At 39.3% G+C, this 27162-nt stretch overlaps 1 protein-coding gene across 1 annotated transcript in view; it reads right to left on the bottom strand.

The window, feature by feature from the left end:
• LOC150076555 (pre-piRNA 3'-exonuclease trimmer-like) overlaps positions 1–27162 on the bottom strand; it is a 202122-nt gene that overhangs the window by 94034 nt on the left and 80926 nt on the right. The window contains exons 7-8 of the mRNA XM_090387381.1: positions 23204–23279; positions 2781–2828 (exon numbers count right to left, since the gene is read on the bottom strand). Of these exons, the coding sequence (XP_090243507.1) occupies positions 2781–2828; positions 23204–23279 (124 nt within the window). The remainder of the gene's footprint in view (positions 1–2780; positions 2829–23203; positions 23280–27162) is intronic.

The following is a 27162-nucleotide window of genomic DNA, read 5'->3' as shown; positions in this document are numbered from 1 at the left end:
AGGGCAAGTGACTGCTATGGATAAAGTGATGGTTAAGTGGAAGAAGACAGAGTGGTTATTAATGGGTGCTGCTCGTCATGGACTGATGTTATTAGTGGAGCTCCCCAAGGTTCAGTGCTGGGAAATTGTTGTTTTCAATATTTATCAATGATATTGATGAAGGTACAGTGGCATACAAAAAAACTGTTGTAAATTTTGCAAATAATGTGTTTTGCACTGCACTGTCGGTTACAGAAATGTTCAAAATGCATTTGTTAGATAGGATATATAACTCTGTGAATAAAATCTAATAAAAAGACTCCATATACCTAATTGCCATAAATATCTTCCCAGAGGGTAAAATGCATAATTAATGGAAATATGAGAAATCATGCAAATGGCAATCAGGACAACCAAACATACATTTTATTGCATTTACATGCAAACTTAATGACAAGTTAATGTAATAGTAGCAAAATAAGTCCTCAATATTTTGTTGTTCCTCCTCAAGCTGCAATTACAGCCTTCCTACGATCTGGCATAGAGTTAATCAACTTCTGGATTATACGGTTGCCCAATTTCGTGGTACCACACCCTTACAATGCTCTCCTGAAGCTGAATCTTACTTGTTGGCTTCTTCTGAGGAATTGTAGACGACATTATGTAACTGAAATTTTCAATAGGGTTCAAATCTGCTCTGTTCCCAGGCCAATCCAATGCTGTAATGCCAGCATTGCACCTTAAGGGAGAAAAACAAGGGAAGACATTGGTGTCAGTATGTTTTAAGCCTTGTGAGACAAGAAAACAAACTCATCATTAAATCTAAATAGCATAAAATTTACCAATTTTGCTGTGTGGCAAGGTGCTGAGTCCTGTTGAAAAATTCAGTTTTGGGCATCTGGGTGGTGATCCCTAATAATGGGTTTCAAGCACTCCTCCAAGATAGCAGTGTAGGTTTCTGAATTCACCATTCCATTAATAAACTTAATTTGCCCCACCCCTTTGCTTTATGCATCCCCAGACCATCTGACTGGCGGAGAACTTTACAGTCAGTGTTATGCAGTCAGGATGGTATGCCTCCAATTTTCGTTTTCTAACATATCGCTTCCCATCCAAGCCATCCAAGGCTGAATTTCGATTCGTCAAAAAAGATGACAGTGTTCCATTGCTTTTTTGTGCATGAAACATGAATTTTAGCCCAAGCAAGTCGCTTCTTCCTCATTTGTTGGGTCAACAAATTGGGTCAATAGGCATGCAATAGACATTCCAAAAGCCGTCTTTGAATAATTTGTGCGCTTGTTTCAGCACCAGAGGCCATCTCAAAGTCCAGTTTTAGATCAGGAACATTAGCATGACGATTACGAAGGCATAGGCATTTCAAATATTGACCTTGAGAAGGCATAGTCACTCTCTTATGGCCTGCTCCAAGTCTTCTCTTCACATCGCCAGTTTCACGCTTTAATTTCAGCACCCAGAAATACTGTTGACTGGTGGCAGCCCATTTTATCAGCGATAGCATGCATAGAAAGCCCTACATGGGACAGAGCAACAGCTACACTTTTTTTCTTGGTGTCAACTGAATATATAGAGCCATGCTTACACCTCCACAAAACTGGATACTAATGAGCCCGTATACTTCCAACACTGTATTCATAGAAACAGCTGATGCAATACCTTGCAATTACTGTTTGATGCAATAGAAGCATTATCTGACGCAATACCTTTGCTTTGCAACAAACAAAATTACTGTAATCAAACAATATCTTATACGCTTCACTACAAATGTTACTTTTTTTTTAAGGTGATGCAATTTTTTTGTCTGCCACTGTATATCAGGCTTAATATCTAAGTTTGCAGATTATACAAATGTTGGCAGGGTGGTTAACAACAGTTCATCAGGGTGGTTAACGAAAGGCATCAGGGTGATCTAATGCAACAAAATCTAGGAAAATTGGGACAATGAGCTGGCTGAGAAATGGCAGTTGAAGTTTAACACTGACAAATGAAAGGTACTGCACATGGGTAACAATAATCCCAGAGTAACTTAACTGTGGGGTACTACACTTAGGACAGTGGAGAATGAAAAAAGACTTGAAGGGGGGGGGGTAATTGTGCAGTCAGACATGAAATTCTCTGAGCAGTTTAGACATACTGTCAGGACAGCTCATGGGGTTTTGTCAATGATATACAGAAACTTTGCTAGCAGGGATAAGGAGGTGATTACACCTTTGTATAAGGCCATGGTTAAGCCAATTCTTGAGTACTGTATACATGTATAGAGTCTCACTTTAGGAAGGATGTAGATCTGCTGGAATGGGTGCAGAGAAGGCAACTAGATTGGTGAAGGGAACAAAAGAGTGCTCTTACCTAGAACGGCTTCAGTTCTGCAAATTACAGTATCTCGAGACAAATTATCTGCAGGGAGATTTGACTGAGGCGTTTAAAGCCTTGAATGGATTGAGTGAGTTAATGGTATTCTTCCACTTGCCAAGACTACGCACGAGGAGGCATAAATTCATGTTGAGGAAGGATAGTTGCAAGACAGATGTGCGGAAGTTTGCCATCAGCCAGAGGTTGGTTGACTGTTGGAACAGGTATCCATCTGTTGTGGAAGCGGATGGTTTAAATAAATTCAAGTGAGAACTAGACAAATTCTTGGAGGGTATGGATGGGTAAACTGTTTATTTTATTTTTTTATTGATTTTTGCTGATAAACTTGATTTCCTGCATCATTTCCCATTACTCCTACTGCTATTATTAAATTTCAAATAATATAAATATGAAAAATCAAATGAACTTACCTTATTGAAGTCAAAATTGTGTTTGCATAAGAATTCTAAAGATGACGTCTGAAAACCACAGCAAAAAACAACAATAAGTTTTGGCACTATAAAAAGTATCAGCAGGAATTTTTAAGACTGCACTACAATAGAGAATTAACAGTAAATATTAACATTGTATTATTATTACTATTAATTTAGTGTATTTGCAAAAATGTTCACTCCTCGTAATTAATCATCCATGATATTAAAATTGCTAATTTCATATTTCAGCCTCACTCACACACTCTCCTCACCATAAAAGGTCTTTGGCAAAGTATCTATTCAATTCATCAATTAACCAAGCCATTCCCAACCCATTACACAAGGGTCTGATCTGATTTGTTTTCTTCTTCTTCATATTCACATAGCTGGAACACTCCTTGTTCTCATTTCTTGCTCTCTTAGCCACTTTCTCATACTCTGATTTTGCTGCCCTAACTTTTTTCTGTGGTATTATTACAGAAACTTTGCTAGTTTCTGTAATAATGAACAAATGTAACAAATGAACTTTGTCACTGTTGAAAGCAACAATACTTTACATCACTCTGTAACTTCCCCAGGCCATTTTTTCCCCCTTCTCTATTAGACTGGTCAGTTCTGTATTTATCCATCTTGGTATCATCCCCATGCTATATATTCTTAATAGTATATAAGCATTCATGGCTTGTGTGTCTATTGCTTTAAAGGTATTCATAATTCTAATGTATTCACCCTCCCTCCGCAATCTGCCCAGTTGATAGATTCATTAGTATCTTACACTGCCATAGTCCTCTTTCCTGAAATTAAAACCAGTGCTTTTACCTTTAACAACTGCAGCATTTTATTTCACATTCCAGTTAAACACTACACGATCGATTCCTGCTAATGGTTCCTCTATTGCGAATTCTATAATGTCATCTGATTCATAAGCAATGATCAAATTGAGAATATTCTTATGCCTAACATTTTCTCTGACATGCTGATACAAATAATAATCAACTAATTCAGTGGTACCGAAACTGTGTTCCACGGATCCCTTGGGATCCGTGGAACAGGAGGTTTGCATATATTGAACAGTTCCCAGGGGATCCATGGATACATTTCTGTAATCGCTACTTTGAATTTTACTTTTTTTTAAATTAAAGGAATAATTTTTTGTTAACAATAATCACAAAACTTCTTTAATTGGCAGCATGTTTATTTTGCATGCCCACTTGAATATCTAGTTTAGAAACTCCCTGTACCCACAAAGTGAGCAACCATCAGTTTAATTAAGGTCAAAAAATTCACTGCATTTTTAGGAATGCTACTGATATGTATTCGTAGCTATCTAATTACAGAGTATGTTGCATGTGTAGGCAGAAAGAAAAATATGCCTGTTAAATTAACCTGCATTTTTGCACCTACTACAGATTTCAGTAATCTCTAGCTGTGACTTTCACCACTACGATCACCAGATCAGTTTAGTCATAGTTCATATAGCTTTAACATAATTACAAAGGAAGTGAAATAATTATTTTTATTAGCTATGGCAGTGCCAATGAAATAAAATGCAGTAATATTAATGTTAATTGGTTGTATTTTTATTTATCATGGATCAATGGCTAAAAAAGAGGCAGTTTAAGTAAACAATCAAGTACTACTACAGTAAGTACAGATGTTTGTTTGTTTCTTTGTTTGTTATTTGGTTTTTAGGAGCATTAGGAACTAAGGCCATATTGCTCCCGGGATATGTGGTGGTCATTCCTGACCTTTCCACACCCACCATATTTGGTGGTCACGGGTTCGAACCCTGGTCTAATCAAGAAGCGTGTGCTACGCACTGCTGCCCAGACACGATAGGAGGGGGTATATGATGAGAGACTTGTCAATCAATTCGACCCTGGAGAAATTGTGCAAGGCTCGTGGAGTAGAATTTTTCTCAGCGTGGTCTGTGCTTGTTAACAGGAGGGATTGTTTCTACAGGGATGGGATACACTTCAACAGAAAGGGTGCAAGAATTTATGATGCTATCAAGGCAGTATTGTGGGAAAATTAAAAAGATAAACAGCAGGTAAAGGTGGACTACTTCTATTGGAATGAGCAGCAGCTTGGAAAGCAAGTTGCTGGGGATTTTAAGGACTCAAGGAAGATTTCACAGAACAAGTAAATACATGGGTTGTGTTAGGGTAAAAATAGGTGCATGTATACTTACATGGACACCAACGCTGGGAGTACAGTAAATAAATGATATTAAGAGTAGTAACTAATGATATTAAGAGTAGGAGACCGGCAGAATTACTTAACAAGTACAGGTCACTGTTGAACAAAAGCCGAGAATTAGGGTTGAATTTGAAAGTGTCTGCGATTCTGCCTAGACACGATAGGAGGGAGTATATGTTGAGAGCCTTGTCGATCAATTCGGCCCTGGAAAGATTGTGCAAGGCTCAAGGGGTAGAATTTTTTTCAGCCTGGACTGTACTTGTTAACAGGAGAGATTGCTTCGACAGGGATGGGATACACTTAATAGAAAGGGTGCAAGAATATTTGCTGATGCTATCGAGGCAGTGTTAGGTGGGTCGGAAAACTGCTAGTTTGGGGGGAGACAAAGACCAATAGACTGACAGTAGCCACTGGCAGAGGTGAAAGAGATTCTTGCACTGCTTCTATTAGAATGAGCAGAAGCCTGAAAAACAAGATGCATGATATTTCAGGGACTGCTGGGAGCCATTGCGGTACAAGTAAACACATGGGTTGTGTTAGGGTAGCTAAGAATAGAAACAGGTGCAGGTATACTTGCGTGTACACCAATGCCAGGAGTTTAGCAAATAAATTTGATGAATTTGAGGTATTGCTCAAAACATCAAAGGCAGATATTGTTGGGATATCAGAGACGTGGTGTCACACAGATATAAGGGATGCAGAACTGGAATTTGGGGAGTACAATGTCTACAGAAAGGATAGACAGGATAGGGAGGGGGAAGGGGTTATGCTATTAGTTAAGAAACACATAAAAACCAAGGAAGTGAAGACAGTCGACATCGTTGGACAGTGCAGTGTTGAGTCAGTTTGGTGTGACATAAGCATTGGGAGATCAAAATTGAGAGTAGGAGTGTGCTATAGGCCTAATGACTCTGATGAGTATAATAAGAAACTGTACAGGGAAATAGAGTGGGCCAGTAAATCAGAGAGTCTTATAATGGGGGATTTTAATTTCCCAGATATTGACTGGAATTTGGGGGCTGGTCACTCACACACTAGCAGGGCTTTTGTGGATTTATTGGATGATTGTTTTCTACATCAGCATGTTCAGGAGGCAACTAGAGGCAGTAATACTCTTGATTTGATTATCAGCAGTGATTCTTCATGCATTAAGAATCTGCAGATAGATGAAACACTAGGTGGCAGTGATCACAGTGTGCTGAAGTGGGATTTACTCAAAGAGGTAACTACCATTAGGGGTAAAGGGAAGGGTTATTGCTTCCGTAAAGGCGACTACGACAGACTGAGACAGTATTTAAATTCTATACAGTGGGACCAACTGATGATGTTACCAACAGCAAATTCAAAATGGGAAGCATTCAAAGAATTAATCTTGGAAGCTACTAGGCTTTACATACCAACTAAGAGATACTGTTCAAGGTTTAGACCAAAATGGATGTCAGATGAACTAATGAGGCATATGGCAGAGAAGAAAAATGCATAGGATACTTACAAATTAACACATGACACAGAAGCCTATGATAGATACAAGTTGATATGCAACCAAGTTACAAAGGAGGTTAGGCAGGCGAAGGCAGATTACGAGAAATCCTTGGCAAGGGATGCAAAGAAAAACAGCAAAGAGTTCTTTACTTATGTAAACTCTAGAAGGAAGGGGACGAATCAGATTGGTCCACTTAATGTTGATGGGTCAACTGTTGATGACCCTACTCAGGTAGGTAACAAACTAAATGAATATTTTGCATCGACATTCACACATGAGGAGTTATTCAGCGAGGGGAATGCCAGAGGTGTATTCAACTCTAGCAGTAAGCTAGAGAATCTTGAAATAACTGGGAGTAAAGTGGAGGAGAAACTGTTGAAGATAAACACAAGAAAATCACCCGGGGTGGATGGGATCTATCCAGTTATATTAAAGGTAATTATGAGAGCTTCCTTGGACTCAGGGGAGGTACCCATAGACTGGAAATGTGCAAATGTGACCACAATTCACAAAGGAGGATCAAAGGCTGACACAAGTAATTATAGACCTGTGAGCTTAACTTCTGTTCCAGGAAAGTTAATGGAGGCACTGGTTAAAGAAGCACTGCAGGATCATCTAGACAAGAATTCAGTTATAGCCCAGACCCAGCATGGTTTTGTTAAGGGCAGGTCTTGCCTGACCAATTTGATTGGATACTATGATGCAGTCACAAAAGAACTGGATGCAGGGAATAGCTTTGATATTATATACTTGGATCTTAGAAAGGCTTTTGATACTGTTGCACATGGAAGACTGCTACACAAATTGGAGCAGTGTGGCATTGGAGGCAAATTGCTGCTATGGATAAAGGGGTGGTTGAGAGGGAGAAGAGAGAGTGGTAATCAATGGACACTGCTCATCGTGGACTGATGTTATTAGTGGAGTCCCTCAGGGCTCAGTGTTGGGTCCATTATTGTTTTCTGTATTTATAAATGATATTGATGATGGTATATCAAGCTTAATGTACAAGTTTGCAGACGATACAAAGGTTGGCAGGGTTGTCAAGGACACTACTGACACTATGCTGCTGCAACAGGATCTGGAAAGGTTGAGCAGATGGGCTGAGAGGTGGCAAATGAAGTTTAACATTGACAAATGTAAAGTACTACACATGGGAAACAGCAACCCCAGAGCAACGTATCAACTCTGTGGTACTACACTGACAGTGGTAGAGAATGAAAGGGACTTGGAGGTGGTTGTGCAGGCAGATATGAAGTTCTCTGAGCAGTGCAGACGGGCTGCAAGAGTAGCTCATGGAGTATTGTCAATGATATACAGGAATTTTTCCAGCAGGGATAAGGAGGTGATTATTCCCTTGTATAAGGCAATGGTCAGGCCACACCTAGAGTACTGTATACAGGTCTGGATGCCTCATTTCAAGAAGGATGTAGTGCTGCTGGAATGAGTACAGAGAAGGGCAACAAGATTAGGGAATGGAACAAAGGGTTGCTCTTACGAAGTAAGGCTTAAATTTTGCAAATTATAGTGTCTGGAGACTAGGCACCAGCGAGGTGATCTGATAGAGGTGTATAAAGCCTTGAATGGTTTGAGCATGCTCAATGCTGATGGGATTCTTCCTCTAGCTCAGAATAATCACCTGAGAGGGCATAAATTCAAATTGAGGAAGGACAGATGTAGGATAGACGTGCGGAAATTTGCCTTTAGCCAGCGGGTGGTTGGTTGGTGGAAGACTTCCATCCCTTGTCGTGGAGGTTGATAGCCTAAATAAGTTTAAGGCTCAGCTGGACAGGTATTTTGAACGAACAGAGGTGTGAAATGGAAGTGGGTTTTTTTTTTTTTTTTTGGCTGATGCTGCATAAGCTTGCTTTCTTGCATCAAATGCCTCTACTAATGCTAATGCTAAATATGATAAATTCAAGGTGGTGGTGAAGATATCAAAGGCTGATGTTCTTGGAATATCAGAGATATGGTGTCACTGAGATACGCAATGCAGAATTGGAATTTGGAAAGTACAATGTGTTCTGAAAGGACAGACAAGATAGAAGGTGAGGAAGGGTGATGCTGTTAATTAAGAACCTCATAAATCTAAGGGAGTGCATCCAGTTGACATGGGTCGACAGTGCAGTGTCCACCCATGTCACCTCCAAGACCTCTCTCAGGCTTCTAGATTCCATTCAGAAGAGAGCAGTTAGGTTAATTGATGACTCTTGTCTAACAGAGTCTCTCCACTCGTTGTCTCATAGACATACTGTTTCTGCTGAATGCCTTTTCTACAGATACTTCCACGGACACTGTTCTTCTTAATTGGCTTCTAAAATTCTCACTCTCTCTCTTTCAGAACAGTCCAAACACGTGCCGCCACCAGCCAACATCAATTTACTGTCCAATTTCAAACTTGTAGAACCAACTTTTCATCTTCCTTGTTTATTCATTCAACTACCATTTTCTGGAAACTTCCTTAATATGTATTTCTTGAAAATGACAGTCTACAGAAGTTCAAGTCTCATGTCAACAAATATCTTCTCTCACCTTCTCAACCTCCAACCCAAGCACAGTATTAAGTACTACAGGTTCTAATACCTCTCGTGTTTGAGGTTTTCATAAAAAAAAAAAAAAAAAATACAGTTTGTTATATATTTTCATCATGATTCCCAGCTACGGTGTGCTTTTTTGGAAAAGAGGGGAGGGGGAATTCCTTAATACTTCTGTAAGATATCTACCAGTGACCTGTCACCACATACTGCTGCAAGGGATTTATCTAGTGGTATATCATCATTTCTTCCAGTCATCAAATTTGAGGCATTTGAAATGTCGTGTTACAGGAGAATACTGGGTATTTCTTACTTATTTATTTATTTCGATCCATTTAGCATTAGCATTAGCATTAGTAGAGGCATTTGATGCAAGAAAGCAAGCTTATGCAGCATCAGCCAAAAAAAAAAAAAAAAAACCACTTCCACTTCACCCCTCTTTCGTTCAAAATACCTGTCCAGCTGAGCCTTAAACTTATTTAGGCTATCAACTTCCACGACAAGGAATGGAAGTCTGTTCCACCAACCAACCACTCGCTGGCTAAAGGCAAATTTCCGCACATCTAGCCTACATCTGTCTTTCCTCAATTTGAAGTTATGCCGTCTCAGGTGATTATTCTGAGCTAGAGGAAGAATCCCATCAGCATTGAGCATGCTCAAACCATTCAAGGCTTTATACACCTCTATCAGATCACCTCGCTGGTGCCTAGTCTCCAGACACTGTAATTTGCAAAACTTAAGCCTTTCTTTGTAAGAGCACCCCTTTGTTCCATTCACTAATCTTGTTGCCCTTCTCTGTACTCGTTCCAGCAGCTTTACATCCTTCTTGAAATGAGGCCTCCAGACCTGTATACCGTACTCTAGGTGTGGCCTGACCATTGCCTTATACAAGGGAATAATCACCTCCTCATCCCTGCTAGAAAAATTCCTCTATATATCATTGACAATACACCATGAGCTACTCTTGCGGCCCATCTGCACTGCTCAGAGAACTTCATATCTACCTGCACAACCACCCCCAGGTGCCTTTCATTCTTTACCACTGTCAGTGTAGTACCACAGAGTTGATACGTTGCTCTGGGGTTGCTGTTTCCCATGTGTAGTACTTTACATTTGTCAATGTTAAACTTCATTTGCCACCTCTCAGCCCATCTGCTCAACCTTTCCAGATCCTGTTGCAGCAGCATAGTGTCAGTAGTTCCTTGACAACCCTGCCTACCTTTCTATCGTCTGTAAACTTCGAGATTAAGCTTGATATACCATCATCAATATCATTTATGAATACAGAAAACAATAATGTACCCAACACTGAGCCCTGAGGGACTCCACTAATAACATTAGTCCATGATGAGCAGTGTCCATTGATTACCACTCTCTGTCTTCTCCCCCTCAGCCACCCCTTTATCCACAGCAGCAATTTGCCTCCAATGTCACATTGCTCCAATTTGTGCAGCAGTCTTCCATGTGCAACAGTAACAAAAGCCTTTCTAAGATCCAAGTATATAATATCAAAGTTATTCCCTGCATCCAGTTCCTTTGTGACTGCATCACAGTATCCAATCAAATTGGTCAGACAAGACTTCCCCTAAACAAAACCATGCTGTGTCCGAGCTATAACTGAAGTCTTGTCTAAATGATCCTGCAGTGCTTCTTTAACTAGTGCCTCCATTAATTTTCCTGGAACAGAAGTTAAACTCACAGGTCTATAATTGCTTGTGTCAGCCTTAGATCCTCCTTTATGAATTGGGGTCACATTTGCACATCTCCAGTCTGCGGGTACCTCCCCTGAGTCCAAGGAAGCTCTCATAATTATGGCTAAGGGTTTGCTTACTTCCTCTGCTGCCTCCTTTAATATAACTGGATAGATCCCATCCACCCCGGGTGCCTTTCTTGTGTTTATCTTCAACAGTTTCTCCTCCACTTTACTCTCAGTTATTACAAGATTCTCTAGCTTACTGCTAGAGTTGAATACACCTCTGGCATTCCCATCGCTAAATAACTCCTCATGTGTGAATGTCGATGCAAAATATTCATTTAGTTTGTTAGCTACCTGAGCAGGATCATCAACAGTTGACCCATCGATATCAAGTGGACCAATCTGATTCATCCCCTTCCTTCTAGAGTTTACATAAGTAAAGAACTCTTTGCTGTTTTTCTTTGCATCCCTTGCCAAATATTTCTCGTACTCTGCCTTTGCCTGACTAACCTCCTTTGTGGAGTAGCAGTGAGTAGCACACGCTTCTTGATTAGACCGGGGTTCGAGCCCGTCACCACCAAATGCGGAGGATGCGGAAAGGTCAGGGAATGACCACCGCATATCCCGGAGCAATATGGCCTTAGTTGCTAATGCTCGTAAAAACCAAACAACAAACAAACAAACTAACCTCCTTTGTAACTTGGTTACAGATCAATTTGTATCTATCATAGGCTTCTGTGTCATGTGTTAATTTGTATGTATCCCATGCATGTTTCTTCTCTGCCATATGCCTCATCAGTTCATCTGACATCCATTTAGGCCTAAACCTTGAACAATATTTCTTAGTTGGTATGTAAAGCCTAGTAGCTTCCAAGATAAGTTCTTTGAATGCTTCCCATTTTGCATTTGCTGTTGGTAACATCATCAGTTGGTCCCACTGTATAGAATTCAAATACTGTCTCAGTCCATCATAGTCGCCTTTACGAAAGCAAAAATTTGATCGAAGAAAAAATGATTGGGTATTGAATAAAACTGGCAGGCCTAAAATTCTTCTTCATAGCATGTTCACAATTCCAGCTGACTTCCATTTTCTAGTCACACCAACCCAGCAGGTCGAGAAGCTGAGGCTTTTTCAATAACTAATGATCTTCCACAGATTGTTCATTTACCTACAAGAATACCAGACAATCCTAATCATAGAGCCAACACGCTTGATCTTTTTCTCAAAAACAACCCTTCTAAGTACACGGTCAAAGTGAGAGGTCCTTTAGGCACTTCAGATCACAAATTGGTGTTTGTCTTTTCTCCAATGGAGCCTTTATCTCATGGCTATTCCCAACCTCGTGCTGTTTGGCTTTACAAGAATGCAAAATGGGATGACCTGAGAGATTTCGTTTCTTCTTTTCCTTGGTCAGATTACTGTTTCAAAACTTCTAATGTCAACGTTTGCTCAGATCGTCTCAGTGAAATTATTCTTGCAGGAATAGAATCCTTTATCCCACACTTCACTTCAAAATCTCATCCTTTATCTAAACCTTGGTTTTCCAATAAATGTACTAAGGCTCACAAGAGAAGAATGTTGCATATCGTAATTGGCTTGTTTCTAATTCTTCAGTTTCATTTTCTGCCTACACAACAGCTCGCAACAATTGTAAAGCAGTTATTAATCAGTCCAAACTAGGGTTTCAACAGGCGCTAAAAGTAGAAAACTTGCTTCTTGCCCTAATGGTAGTCGAGCATTCCTGTCTCTTGCCAAAGCTATTGGCTGCAACTTTTGCCCATCTCTGTTCCCACCTCTGTCCAAACCAAATGGTTCTGTTGTCACTTCAGCCAAGGATAAAGCTGACCTGCTAGCATCCCATTTTTCTTTCAACTCATGTATTAATGATCTTGGTAAAACATCTCCCACCATTCCCAACACGCTCCATTCAATGCTTCCTGTGGTCTTCCAACAAAAGGATGTCAGAATGATTTTGAAGAATCTTGATGCTAAGAAAGCTCCCGGTCCCGATGGTATTTCTCCCCTTGTTCTCAAAACCTGTGCTCCTGAACTTACTCCTATTCTTTGCCGCCTTTTTTCACTTTCTTATTCACATTAAAGGTGTTTTTCCTTCTGCTTGGAAATTTGCTATATCCAGCCAGTTCCTAAAAGGGGTGACAAATCCCTCCAATCATATTAGCATCAGCATTAGTAGAGGCATTTGATGCAAGAAAGCAAGCTTATGCAGCATCAGCCAAAAAAAAAAAAAAATAAATAAAAAATAACCACTTCCACTTCACCCCTCTGTTCGTTAGAAATACCTGTCCAGCTGAGCCTTAAACTTATTCAGGCTATCAACCTCCACAACAAGGGATGGAAGTCTGTTCCACCAACCAACCACTCGCTGGCTAAATGCAAATTTCCTCACGTCTATCCTACATCTGTCTTTCCTCAATTTGAATTTATGCCCTCTTAGATGATTATTCTGAGCAAGAGGAAGAGTCCTATCAGAATTGAGCATGCTCAAACCATTCAAGGCTTTATATACCTCTATCAGATCACCTCGCTGGTACCCAGTCTCCAGACACTGTAATTTGCAAAACTTAAGCCTTTCTTCGTAAGAGCACCCCTTTGTACCATTCACCAATCTTGTTGCCCTTCTCTGTACTCGTTCCAGCAGCTCTACATCCTTCTTGAAATGAGGCCTCCAGACCTGTATACAGTACTCTAGGTGTGGCCTCACCATTGCCTTATACAAGGGAATAATCACCTCCTTATCCCTGCTAGAAAAATTCCTATATATCATCGACAATACACAATGAGCTACTCTTGCAGCCCATCTGCACTACTCAGAAAACTTCATATCTGCCTGCAGAACCAACCCCAGGTCCCTTCCCTTCTCTACCACTGTCAGTGTAGTACCAGAGTTGATACGTTGCTCTGGGGTTGCTGTTTACCATATACAGTACTTTACATTTGTCAATGTTAAACTTCATTTGCCACCTCTCAGCCCATCTGCTCAACCTTTCCAAATCCAGTTGCAGTAGCATAGTGTCAGTAGAGTCCTTGACAACCCGGCCAACCTTCATATCGTCTGCAAACTTGGACATTAAGCTTGATATACCATCATCAATATCATTTATAAATATAGAAAACAATAATGGACCCAATACTGAACCCTGAGGGACTCTACTAATAACATTAGTCCACGATGAGCAGTGTCCATTGATTACCACTCTCTATCTTCTCCACCTCAACTACCCCTTTATCCATAGCAGCAATTTGCCTCCAATGCCACACTGATCCAATTTGTGCAGCAGTATCAAAAGCCTTTCTAAGATCCAAGTATATAATATCAAAGTTATTCCCAGCATCCAGTTCTTTTGTGACTGCATCATAGTATCCAATCAGATTGGTCAGGCAAGACTTCCCCTTAACAAAATCATGCTGTGTCTGAGCTATAACTGAAGTCTTGTCTAGATGATTCTGCGGTGCTTCTTTAACCAGTGCCTAAATTAATTTTCCGGGAATAGAAGTTAAACTAACAGGTCTATAATTACTTGTGTCAGCCTTTGATCCACCTTTGTTAATTGGGGTCACATTTGCACATCTCCAGTCCATGTGTACTTCCCCTGGGTCCAAGGAAGCTCTCATAATTATGGCTAAGGGTTTGCTTACTTCTTTTGCTGCCTCCTTTAATATAAGGGCACAAAAGGTGATATAGTTTTTAAGGTCACAAAAGGTGATATAGTTGTACACGTTGGCACTAATGATATTAAGAGTAGGAGACCGGCGGAATTACTTAGCAAGTACAGGTCACTGTTGAAAAAAAGCCATGAATTAGGGTTGAATTTGAAAGTGTCTGCAATTCTGCCCAGACACGATAGGAGTGAGTATATGATGAGAGCCTTGTCGATCAATTCGGCCCTGGAGGGATTGTGCAAGGCTCAAGGGGTAGTCTTTTTTTCCAGCCTGGACTGTACTTGTTAACAGGAGAGATCGCTTCTACAGGGATGGCATACACTTAAATAGAAAGGGTGCAAGAATTTTTGCTGATGCTGTCGAGGCAGTGTTAGGTGGGTCGGAAAACTGCTAGTTGGGGGGGATACAAGGACTAATATATTAACAGTAGCCACTGGCAGAGGTGGAAGTGATTCTTGCACTGCTTCTATTGAAATGAGCAGAAACCTGAAAAACAAGATGCAGGATATTTCAGAGACTGCTGGGAGTCATTGCGGTACAAGTAAACACATGGGTTGTGTTAGGGTAGCTAAGAATAGAAACAGGTGCATGTATACCTGCGTGTACACCAATGCTAGGAGTTTGGTAAATAAATTTGATGAATTTGAGGTATTGCTCAAAACATCAAAGGCAGATATTGTTGGGATATCAGAGACGTGGTGTCACACATATATAAGTAATGCGGAACTGGAATTTGGGGAATACAATGTGCATAGAAAGGATAGACAGGACACGAGGGGAGGAGGGATTATGCTATTAATTAGGAAACACATAAAGTCCAAGGAAGTGAAGCCAGTCGACATCGACTGGCTTCAGGGCAGTGTCGAATCAGTCTGGTGTGACATAAGCATAGGGAAATCAAAATTGAGAGTAGGAGTGTGCTATAGGCCTAATGACTCTGATGAGTATAATAAGATATTGTACAGGGAAATAGAGTGGGCCAGTAAATCAGAGAGTCTTATAATGGGGGATTTTAATTTCCCAGATATTGACTGGAATTTGTGGGTTGGTCACACGCACACTAGCAAGGCTTTTGTGGATTTATTGGATGATTGTTTTCTACATCAGCATGTTCGTGAGGCAACAAGAGGGAGCAATACTCTTGATCTGATTATCAGTAGTGATTCTTCATGATTAAGAATCTGCAGATAAATGAACCACTAGGTGGCAGTGATCACAGTGTGTTGAAGTGGGATTTACTCAAGGAGGTAACTACCATCAGAGGTAAAGGGAAGGGTTTTTGTTTTCGTAAAGGCGACTATGATGGTCTGAGACAGTATTTAAATTCTATACAGTGGGACCAACTGATGATGTTACCAACAGCAAACTCAAAATGGGAAGCATTCACGGAACTAATCTTGGAGGCTACCAGGCTTTACATACCAACTAAGAAATATTGTTCAAGGTTTAGGCCTAAATGGTTGTCAGATGAACTAATGAGACATGTGGCAGAGAAGAAAAATGTATGGGATACATACAAATTAATGGGTGACATGGAAGCCTATGATAGATATAAGTTGGTCTGTAACCAAGTCACAAAGGAGATTAGGCAGGCAAGGGCAGACTACGAAAAATCCTTGGCAAAGGATGCAAAGAAAAACAGAAAAGAGTTCTTTATTTAAACTCAAGAAGGAAAGGGATGAATCAGATTGATCCACTGGATATTGATGGTTCAACAGTTGAGGATCCTGCTCAGGTGGCTAACAATCTAAACGAGTATTTTGCATCTACATTCACGCAGGAGGAGTTATTCAGGAAGGAGAATGATGTAGGTAAAGTAAACATTGGCAGTGAGCTGGATGATTTTGTAATAACTGAGAGGAAAGTGGAGGAGAGATTGTTGAGGATAAACATAAAAGAGGCACCTGGGGTGGATGGGATCTATCCAGTTATATTAAAGGAGGCAGCAAAGGAAGTAAGCAAACCCCTAGCCATAATTATGAGAGCTTCTTTGGACTCAGGGGAGGTACCCATAGACTGGAGATGTGCAAATGTAACCCCAATTCACAAAGGAGGATCAAAGGCTGACACAAGTAATTATAGACCTGTTAGTTTAACTTCTGTTCCAGGTAAATTAATGGAGGCACTGGTTAAAGAAGCACTGCAGGATCATCTAGACAAAAATTTTCAGTTATAGCTCAGACGCAGCATGGTTTTGTTAAGGGCAGGTCTTGCCTGACCAATTTGATTGGATACTATGATGTAGTCACAAAAGAACTGGATGCAGGGAATAACTTTGATATTATATTTTTGGATCTTAGAAAGGCTTTTGATACTGTTGCACATGGAAGACTGCTGCACAAATTGGAGCAGTGTGGCATTGGAGGCAAATTGCTGCTATGGATAAGGGGATGGTTGAGTGGCAGAAGACAGAGAGTGGTAATCAATGGACACTGCTCAACGTGGACTAATGTTATTAGTGGAGTTCCTCAGGGATCAGTTTTGGGTCCATTGTTGTTTTCGGTGTTTATGAATGATATTAATGATGGGATATCAAGTTTAATGTCCAAGTTTTCAGATGATACAAAGGTTGGCAGGGTTGTTAAGGACACTACTGACACTATGCTGCTGCAACAGGATCTGGAAAGGTTGAACAAATGGGCTGAGAGGTGGCAAATGAAGTTTAACATTGACAAATGAAAAGTACTACATATGGGAAACAGTAACCCTAGAGCAACGTATCAACTCTGCAGTACTACACTGACAGTGGTGGAGAATGAAAAGGACCTGGGGGTAATTGTGCAGGCAGATATGAAGTTCTCTGAGCAGTGCAGACGAGCTGCAAGAGTGGCTCATGGTGTCTTGTCAATGATATACAGGAATTTTTCTAGCAGGGATAAGGAGGTGATTATTCCCTTGTATCCACATCTTGAGTACTGTATACAGGTCTGGAGGCCTCATTTCAGGAAGGATGTAGAGCTGCTGGAACGGGTACAGAGAAGGGCAACAAGATTAGTGAATGGAACAAAGGGTTGCTCTTACGAAGAAAGGCTTAAGTTTTGCAAATTACAGAGTCTGTAGACTAGGCACCGGCAAGGTGATCTGATAGAGGTGTATAAGGCTTTGAATGGTTTGAGCATGCTCAATGCCAATGGGATTCTTCATCTTGCTCAAAATAATCACCTCAGAGGGCATAAATTCAAATTGAGGAAGGACGGATGTCGGATAGATGTGCGGAAATTTGCCTTTGGCCAGCGGGTGGTTGGTTGGTGGAACTGACTTCCGTCACTTGTTGTTGAAGTTGATAGCCTAAACAAATTTAAGGCTCAACTGGACAGGTATTTCGAACGAACGGAGGGGTGAAATGGGAGTGGTTTTTTTTTTTTTTTTTTTTTTGGCTGATGCTGAATAAGCTTGCTTTCTTGCATCATATGCCTCTACTAATGCTAATGCTAATGCTAATGCTAATAACTGGATAGATCCCATTCCCACCAGGTGCCTTTCTTGTATTTATCTTCAACAATTTCTCCTCCACTTTACTCTGAGTTATTACAAGATTCTCTAGCTTACTGCCAGAGTTGAATAACTCCTCGTGTGTGAATGTCGATGCAAAATATTCATTTAGATTGTTAGCTACCTGAGCAGGATCATCAACAGTTGACCCATCGATATCAAGTGGACCAATCTGATTCATCCCGTTCCTTCTAGAGTTTACATAAATAAAGAACTCTTTGCTGTTTTTCTATGCATCCCTTGCCAAAGATTTCTCGTAATCTGCCTTCGCCTGCCTAACCTCCTTTGTAACTTGGTTACAGATCAACTTCTATCTATCATAGGCTTCTGTGTCACATGTTAATTTGTATGTATCCCATGCATTTTTCTTCTCTGCCATATGTCTCATTAGTTCATCTGACATCCACTTAGGCTTAACCTTGAACAATATTTCTTAGTTGGTATGTAAAGCCGAGTAGCTTCCAAGATAAGTTGCTTGAATGCTTCCCATTTTGAATTTGCTGTTGGTAACATCATCAGTTGGTCCCAATGTATAGAATTTAAATACTGTCTCAGTCCATCGTAGTCGCCTTTACGAAAGCAATAACCCTTCCCTTAACCCCTAATGGTAGTTAGCTCTTTGAGTAAATCCCACTTCAGCACACTGTGATCACTGCCACCTAGTGGTTCATTTACCTGCAGATTTTTAATGCATGAAGAATCACTACTGATAATCAAATCAAGAGTATTATTCCCTCTAGTTGCCTCCCGAACATGCTGATGTAGAAAACAATCATCCAATAAATCCACAATAGCCTTGCTAGTGTGTGAGTGACCAGCCCCCAAACTCCAGTCAATATCTGGGAAATTAAAATCTCCCATTATAAGACTCTCTGATTTACTGGCCCACTCTATTTCCTTTACAATTTCTTATTATACTCATCAGAGCCATTAGGCCTATAGCACACTCCTACTCTTAATTTTGATTCCCAGTGTTTATGTCACACCAAACTGACTCGACACTGCTCTCTCCAGCAATGTCGACTGGCTTCACTTCCTTGGATTTTATGTATTTCTTAACTAATAGCATAACCCCTCCTCCCTTCCTATCCCTTCTGATGACATGTACTCCCCAAATTCCAGTTCTGCATTCCTTATATCTGTGTGACACCACGTCTCTGAAATCCCCACAATATCTACCTTTGATGTTTTGAGCAATACCACAAATTCATCAAATTTATTTACTAAACTCCTAGCATTGGTGTACATGCAAATATACATGCACCTGTTCTTTTTCTTAGCTACCCTAACACAACCCATGTGTTTACTTGTACCCCAATTATTCCCAGCAGTCTCTGAAATATCCTGCATCTTATTTTCCAGGCTGCGGCTCATTCCAACAGAAGCAGTGCAAGAATCACTTTCATCTCTGCCATTGGCTACTGTTAATCTATTAGTCCTTGTATCCCCCCAATCTAGCAGTTTTCCGACCCACCTAACACTGCCTCGATAGCATCAGCAAACATTCTTGCACCCTTTCTGTTTAAGTGTATCCCATCCCTGTAGAAGCAGTCTCTCCTGTTAACAAGTACAGTCCAGGCTGAAAAAAATTCTACCCCTTGAGTCTTGCACAATCTTTCCAGGGCCGAATTGATCGACAGGGCTCTCATCATATACTCCCTCCTATTGTGTCTGGGCAGAATTGCAGACACTTTCAAATTCAACCCTAATTCACAGCTTTTTTTCAACAGTGACCTGTACTTGTTAAGTAATTCCGCCGGTCTCCTACTTTTAATATCATTAGTTCCAACGTGTACAACGATATCATCTTTTGTGCCCTTAAAAGATGATATCTTTTAAGGGCACAAAAGTTAAGGGCACGCTCTACAACGTCATCAACCTTTGCCCCTGGCAGACATACCCTGGTCCTGTTCCACCTACCCTTTTTACAAAGCATGTTTCCCATTTCCCTGACAATAGTCACCAACAACTACTAGTTCCTTTGGGACCAGTGCATTCTGCCTTGGGGGTTGCCGCCGTGTTGCGTGATGACCAAGTGCAAGCTCTGGCATTGGTGTGGGCAGCTGAGAGCTTGATGGGCCCTCACTTTTAATCATCCCATTGCAATTACTTCTACTCTTTCTAAAGTAATAGAGAAATCAATTAACCGCCAACTCTTAAACTACCTAGAAACCTTCCATCTGATCAACGATCACCAGTATGGATTCTGTCAGTGTCGATCCACTGGTGATATTCTGGCTTATGTTACCCATTTATTGACAAATTCAATGGAAAGGTTCGGTGAAACACAAGTAGTTGCTCTTGACATCTCAAAAGCTTTCGATCGTGTTTGGTATAAAGGTCTTCTAAACAAGCTTCCATCTTATGGTTTGCCAACTGTTTTTTGTAATTGGTTATCCAGTTTTCTCTCTAATCGCTCACTGAGGGTGATGGTAGATGGCTCTCTGTCTTCTAACTTCTCCACTAATGCCGGTGTCCCCCAAGGTTCAGTTTTTTCCCCCCACTATTTTCGTCTTGTATATTAATGACCTTCTTCCATCGACTGGAAATCCTATCCATAGTTTTGCCGATGATAGCACAATGCATTCTACTTTCCATTTTGAGAAACCTTGCCCTGCTCTATCAGCCTCAACTTCTCGAAAATCTGCTATCAATTCCTTAAATGCCGATCTTCAGGTAATTCTCCAGTGGGGCAATGACAACTTAGTTGATTTCAACCCTTCTAAAACTCAGTCTTGTCTTATATCTCGTAACAAGGATTCTTCTGCTCCTATGCTTATCTTTAGTGACACTCTGATTTCTAGGCAAAATGCTATCTCTTTTCGTTATTACCCTGACTTCTAATCTCTCTCTTGGCACAAGCACATTAGAAATATAGCTTCCTCTGCATCTAAAAAACTTGGTTTTCTCTTTCGCTGTCGTTGTTACTTTTCTTCAAACAGCTGCTCACTCTGTATAAATCACAAATCCGCCCTGCAATGGAATATTGTTCCCACATCTGGGGTGGTGCCCCCAAAATCTCTGTCAGGCTCCTTGATTCCATTCAGAAGAGGTCAGTTAGGTTAATTAATAATTCATCTCTAACAATGTCTCTCTACTCGCTGTCTCATAGATGTACTGTTTCTGCAGCATGCCTCTTCTACAGATACATCCATGGGCACTGCTCTTCTGAACTGGCTTCTATAATTCCTGTTCTGTCTTTCAAAACAGTCCGAACACGCCACCAGCCAACATCTATTTACTGTCCAACTTCAAACTCACAGAACCAACTTTTCATCTTCCTCGTTTATTCATTCAACTGCCGTTTTCTGGAACAACTTTCCTTCATACGTATTTCCTGAAAATTACAGTCTACAGAAGTTGAAGTCCAATGTCAACAAATATCTTCTTTTGTCTTCTCAACCTCCAACCCAAGCATGGTACTAAGTACTATAGGTTCTAATACCTCTCGTGTTTGGGGTTTACATAAAAAAAAAACTAAAAACAGATTTAGTATGAGCCAGTTTTGCAATTATTTGGTACGAAAACCAAGTAGTGCAACTTCTACACCAATTTCCATGAAATTTCACATTTTCCACTTTTCCAGAAATCTGCCCATTTTTACAAATTTTCTTTAATTTCTGCCCAACACAATTGGAAATGCAAAAATAATGGTACTTTGGAAATGCAAAAATAATGGCAAATTCTGAAATAGTCAATCATGTTTATAAACATTTTTCTACACAGTCTACTTTCATCTCATACTTAAAAAAAACTCTTTTACTCCTTTAATATATATTTCTCCTTTTAAATTAACCACTGCAACAACTATTCATTAAACTACATATCTGCCCCAAAGGTAATTTAAAAATGGTCATATCATGCCAAAATATTAGTAATATTTTGGCATGATATGACGAAATATTAGTAATCTTTTTTACTAGTAAGTCCTGACACAAGGCAATTTTTTTTAATACTCCAACAGATTTATCTATAAGTTGAGACAAATCATGGACTAACTAGTTAGAATTTTAACCTGTTATAGGCTGTTAGCATTTACTATAACATTCTAACCAGCTAGTGTTTTGATCAATTAGCATTTTGATCAATTTGAGTTTTGGCCATGGTGGCATTTCAAAGTTAACAATACTTTTGGCTTTTAGATATTGGTGTTTTGATCCATTCACTGTTTCAATTAGTTGGCATTCTAACATGCCAATATCTTGACCCATTTGGAATTTTGACTGTTGCTGTTTTGATTGATTGGCATTATGATTTTCTTTATGGTCCCATTAGTGGCATGCAATAATGCAAATCTGTTTCTGGTATTTAAGTGTTTGCTTTGTTGTGATGAGTTTTATTGTGATGTTTTGCTGTAATAAAGAAAACAAAAGTTTTTCAAAAGCCAAAGCAAATTTTAGATTTTAATTCTACTTTATTTCACTTTCTGTTTAATATATATGAGTTTATGTATATTTTATATTTATTATTCTGCATCTTGAATGGTCTGAAAGCACACATGGAAGCCTGCATGCAGTATTCAAGATGCATACAGGTCTAGAAGCCCCGCACCTATGTCATTATATACCTTAACATGGTGATCTAATTTATTAGGTCACCGATGCTTAAATTTTTATATATGACTTGGTTTTGGGACATTAGAGTCATAATTGCTAATGCACCAATAAAATCCAAAACAAACCAAACCAAACCAAATCCCCATTTTAAGAAGGATGTCAGCTTGGGCAGGTGCAGAAAAGAGCAACCAGATTAGTTAAGAACAAAAAGAGATACTCTCACATAAAGAAGATTTCCTTTCTACAAATTGCAATGCTTGAAAACTAGGCACGTGTGAGGAGATCTGACTGAAGTGCTTAAGGCTTTAAATGGATGGAGTAAACTTTATGATGGTATTCAACTCTTTCTCGAACAACACACAGAAGAGGACACAAACTTAAATTGAATAACAAGGATGGCTGTAGGATAGATGCATCAAAAATTTGCATTCAGCCAGAGAGTAACTGACTCTAGAAAGACCATCTGGTGTTGCAGAAGTGGATAATTTGAATAAATTAAAGGAAGAATTGAACATTATTAGTAGGGATGGACAGAAGGAGATTATTATTTTTTTTTTGGATAATACTGTATAAGCTTGCTTCCTTGCATCATTTGTCAGTATTAATAATAATAAAATTTTATCAGTTTTGAATAATTCTGTTATGAAACTAATTTCCTGCTCCTCAAGACTTTTTTAGTGATATTTCCTGAAATTTTGTATGTGTAAGTGTGTAAAAAATCCAAGGTATTTCTAAAACAAAGGTTTAAAAATTAAAAAAAAAAGTTTAATTTTATTTTTACCTGGAATGCAAACTTTGAATCATATATTCCAATTACACGAGGACAAACATAGAACACATAAGTATGCGCAGCATATCTGAAAATATCAATTTGATGAAAATGACTGAGTAATTTTTAAGAAACTAATCAAAGAAGATCAATTAATATAAGAGAAAAAATTATTTTACTCTAAAAAACTTTAATTGATACTAGATTCTAACAATATTTTTACTTTTAACTTAACAGAATCACAATGTTCAAGAAATACAAGCAAAGAATTTTTGGTATTATATAAATAAAATGGAACATTGTTTCTGTTTATGTAGACAATGTAAATATAAAAGTGTTCCTTTTCCTAATGCACTTTTCAGTAATTGAAAAGCATTGAAACAATAGGACTTCAACTCCCAGATGCCCAGTCACTCAAGTGTTAATAAAAATTTTATGTTGGTACAAAAATATAAACTGCATCTGGTAGAACTAAGTGCAAAGTCAAAATGTTATCTTCCACCTTCTCAACCTTCAAACCCATGCATAGTAAATAAGTTTAAAGCCATTTCTCCATCAGCATTTGAAATATGGAATTTTAGATAATGATTTTAGGCAGATGAATCACTACAATTTGACAACCACTGAAAGTAGAAGCATCAGGTTTCTCGGTTTGAGCTCGGTGATCACTGAAAACACATCACAATGCCTAATATAGTCCTAGAAAATTTTAAATTGTTTTTTTTTTTTTTTTTAAACACAAAAAAGTACCAAATCCATCTATTAAACTGAAACAGATTTAGTATGAGCCTGTTTCAACTGATGCTTATTCGGTACTAAAATCCACTATTCCTTGTGAGTAATATCAGGCAATATCGTGGCTATGACATTCATACCAATTTCCATGAAATCACTCACATGAAAAACATTAATTTTTCACATATTTCACGAATATAGGCCTAATACAATTGTTTCAGTTTTCAACTATTTCAAACATTATTCAAATATATGTACATTACCATTAATAGAGGCATATGATGCAAGAAAGCAATCTTATGAAGCATCGGCCAAAAAAAAAAAAAAAAAACCCCTATCATTTCACCCTCTGTTTGTTCCAAATGCCTGTCCAGCTCAGTGTGAAATTTATTTAGGTTATGAAATTCCATAACAAAAGATGTAAGTCTGTTCCACCAATCAACTATCCACTGGCTAAAGGCAAATTTCTGCACATCTATTCTATAACTGTCTTTCCTCAAATTGAATCTGTGCCCCCACAGGTTCTTAATCTGAGCAAGAGGAAGAATCCCATTAGCATTCAGCTTGCTCAACCCATTCAACACCTTATACACCTCAATTACATCACCTCGAAGGTGCCTACTCTCCAGGCACTGTAATTTGCAGAATTTAAGACTTTCTTTGTAAGAGCACCCCTTTGTTCACCTCACCAAACTTGTTGCCCTTCTTTGTACTTATTCTAGCAACTCTACATCCTTCCTAAAATGTGGCCTACAGACCTGTACTCTAGGTGTGGCCTAACCATTGCCTTGTATAACGGGATAATCACATCCATGTCCATGCTAGCAAATTTCTTATACATCATTGACAAGACTCCATGACCCCATTGCAGCCCCTCTGCATTACTCAGCGAACTTCATATTTGACTGCACTATTACCCCAGGTTTTTTTCATTTTCCACTTCACTGAGAGTAGTTCCATACAGTTGGTACGTTTCTTTTCAGTTATTGCTACGCACATGCAGTTCTTTACATTTGTCAATGTTAAACTTCAGTTGCCACTTTTCAGCCCATTTGCCCAAATTATCTAGATCCAGATGGAGTAGCATACTGTCTTATCTGTCATTAACAACCATGCCAACCATTTTTTCATCTGCAAACTTGAACAATAAACCAGATATACCTTCATCAATATCATTGATAAACAACAATGGGCCCAACACCGAACGCTGGGGAACTCCACTAATAACATTTATGCACGAAGAGCAGTGTCCATTTAATACCACTCTCTGTCTTTTTTCACTCAATCATCCCTTTATCCATTGTAGCAACTTACTCTTAATGCCATACTTCTCTAATTTGTATACAGCAGTCTTCCATGTGCAACAGTATCAAAAGCTTTCCTGAAATCCAAGTATATGATATCAAAATTATTTTTGGCATTCAGTTCCTTTGTGACCACATATTATTCAATCAAATTGGTCAAACAAGACCTCCCTTTAACAAACCCATGGTGTGTCTTAAATATTACTGCAAGGCTTCTTTAACAAGTGATTCCATTATTTTCCATGGAACTCAAGTTAAACTAACAGGTCTAAAGTTAACTGTGTCACCTTTTGAATCCCCTTTGTGAATTGGTGATACATTTGCACACCTGCAGTCCATGGGGACCTCCCCAGAGTCCAAGGAAGCTCTCATAATTATGGCTAAGAGTTTGCTTACTTCTTTTGTTGCCTCCAAAATATAACTGGATAGCTCCCATCCACCAAAGATGCCTTTTTTATGTTTAACTTCAACAATTTCTCCTCCACTTTCCTATCAGTTATTATTTACAAAATCGCTTAGCTCCCTAATAGAGTTAGAAAAACTTCCGGCTCTTCCCTCATTGAATAACTCCTCATGTGTGAATGTAGATGCAAAATACTCATTCAGTTTATCAGCTACCTGAGCATGATCATCAATAGTCAACGTATCTATGTTAAGTGGCCCAATCTGATTCATTACTTTCCTTCTAGAGATTAGCATTAGCAAAGTCACATGATACACGAAAGCAAACTTATATAGCATCAGCCAAAAAAAAAACCAAAAAAAACACTTATTTCATCCATCCACTTCCTCCAAATGTTTGTCAAGTTCTGCTTTGAATCTATTTAAGCTATCAACTTCTACAACGACAGATGGAAGTTTGTTCCAGCAATCAACCACCCGCTGGCTAAAGGCAAACTTCCGCACATCTATCCTACAACCGTCTTTCCTCAAATTGAATTTATGCCCTCTCAGGCGATTATTCTGAGCAAGAGCAAGAATCCCATCACCATTGAGCATGCTCAAACCATTCAAAGCTTTATACACCTCAATCAAATCACCTCACAGGTGCCTAGTCTCCAGACACTGTAATTTGCAAAACTTTAGCCTTTCTTCGTAAGAGCAATCCTTTGTTGCCCTTCTCTGTACTCGTTCCAACAACCCTACATCCTTCTTAAAATGAGGCCTTCAGACCTGTTTACAGTACTAAAGGTGTGGTCTGACCATTGCCTTATACAAGGGGATAATCACCTCCTTATCCCTGGTAGAAAAATTCCTGTATATCATTGACAAGACACCATGAGCTACTCTTGTAGACTATCTGCACTGCTCAGAAAACTTCATATCTGCCTACAGCACAATGACTGCCAGGTCCTTTTCATTCTCTACCACTGTCAGTGTGGTACTACAGAGTTGATGCGTCACTCTGGGATTACTGCTTCCCATATGTAGTACTTCACATTTGTCAATGTTAAACTTCATTTTGCCCTGCTCCATTTGCCACCTCTCAGCCCATCTGCTCAACTTTTCTAGATCCTGTTGCAGCAGTGTACTGTCATTAGTTGATTAACAACCCTGCCAACCTTTGTATCATCTGCAAACTTGGACATTAAGCCTGAAATACGATCATCAATATCATTTATAAATACAGAAAACAACAATGGACCCAACACTGAACCCTGAGGGACTCCACTAATAACATTAGTCCACAAAGAGCAGTGTCCACTGATTACCACTCTTTCTTCTCCCACACAACCATCCCTTTATCCATAGCAGCGATTTGTCTCCAATGCCACCCTGCTCCAATTTGTGCAGCAGTCTTCCATGTGTAACAATATCAAAGGCTTTTCTATGATCCAAATATATAATATCAAAGTTATTCTTTGCATCCAGTTCCTTTGTGACTACATCATAGTATCCAATCAAATTAGTCAGACAAGACTTCCCCTTAAC

The sequence above is a fragment of the Mastigoproctus giganteus genome, chromosome 13 (genome assembly GCF_048544385.1).
Source record: "Mastigoproctus giganteus isolate SK-2022 chromosome 13, ASM4854438v1, whole genome shotgun sequence".
NCBI lineage: Eukaryota > Metazoa > Arthropoda > Arachnida > Uropygi > Thelyphonidae > Mastigoproctus > Mastigoproctus giganteus.
Note: the sequence above shows the minus strand (reverse complement) of the source record. Positions and strands in the feature narration are given on the sequence as shown.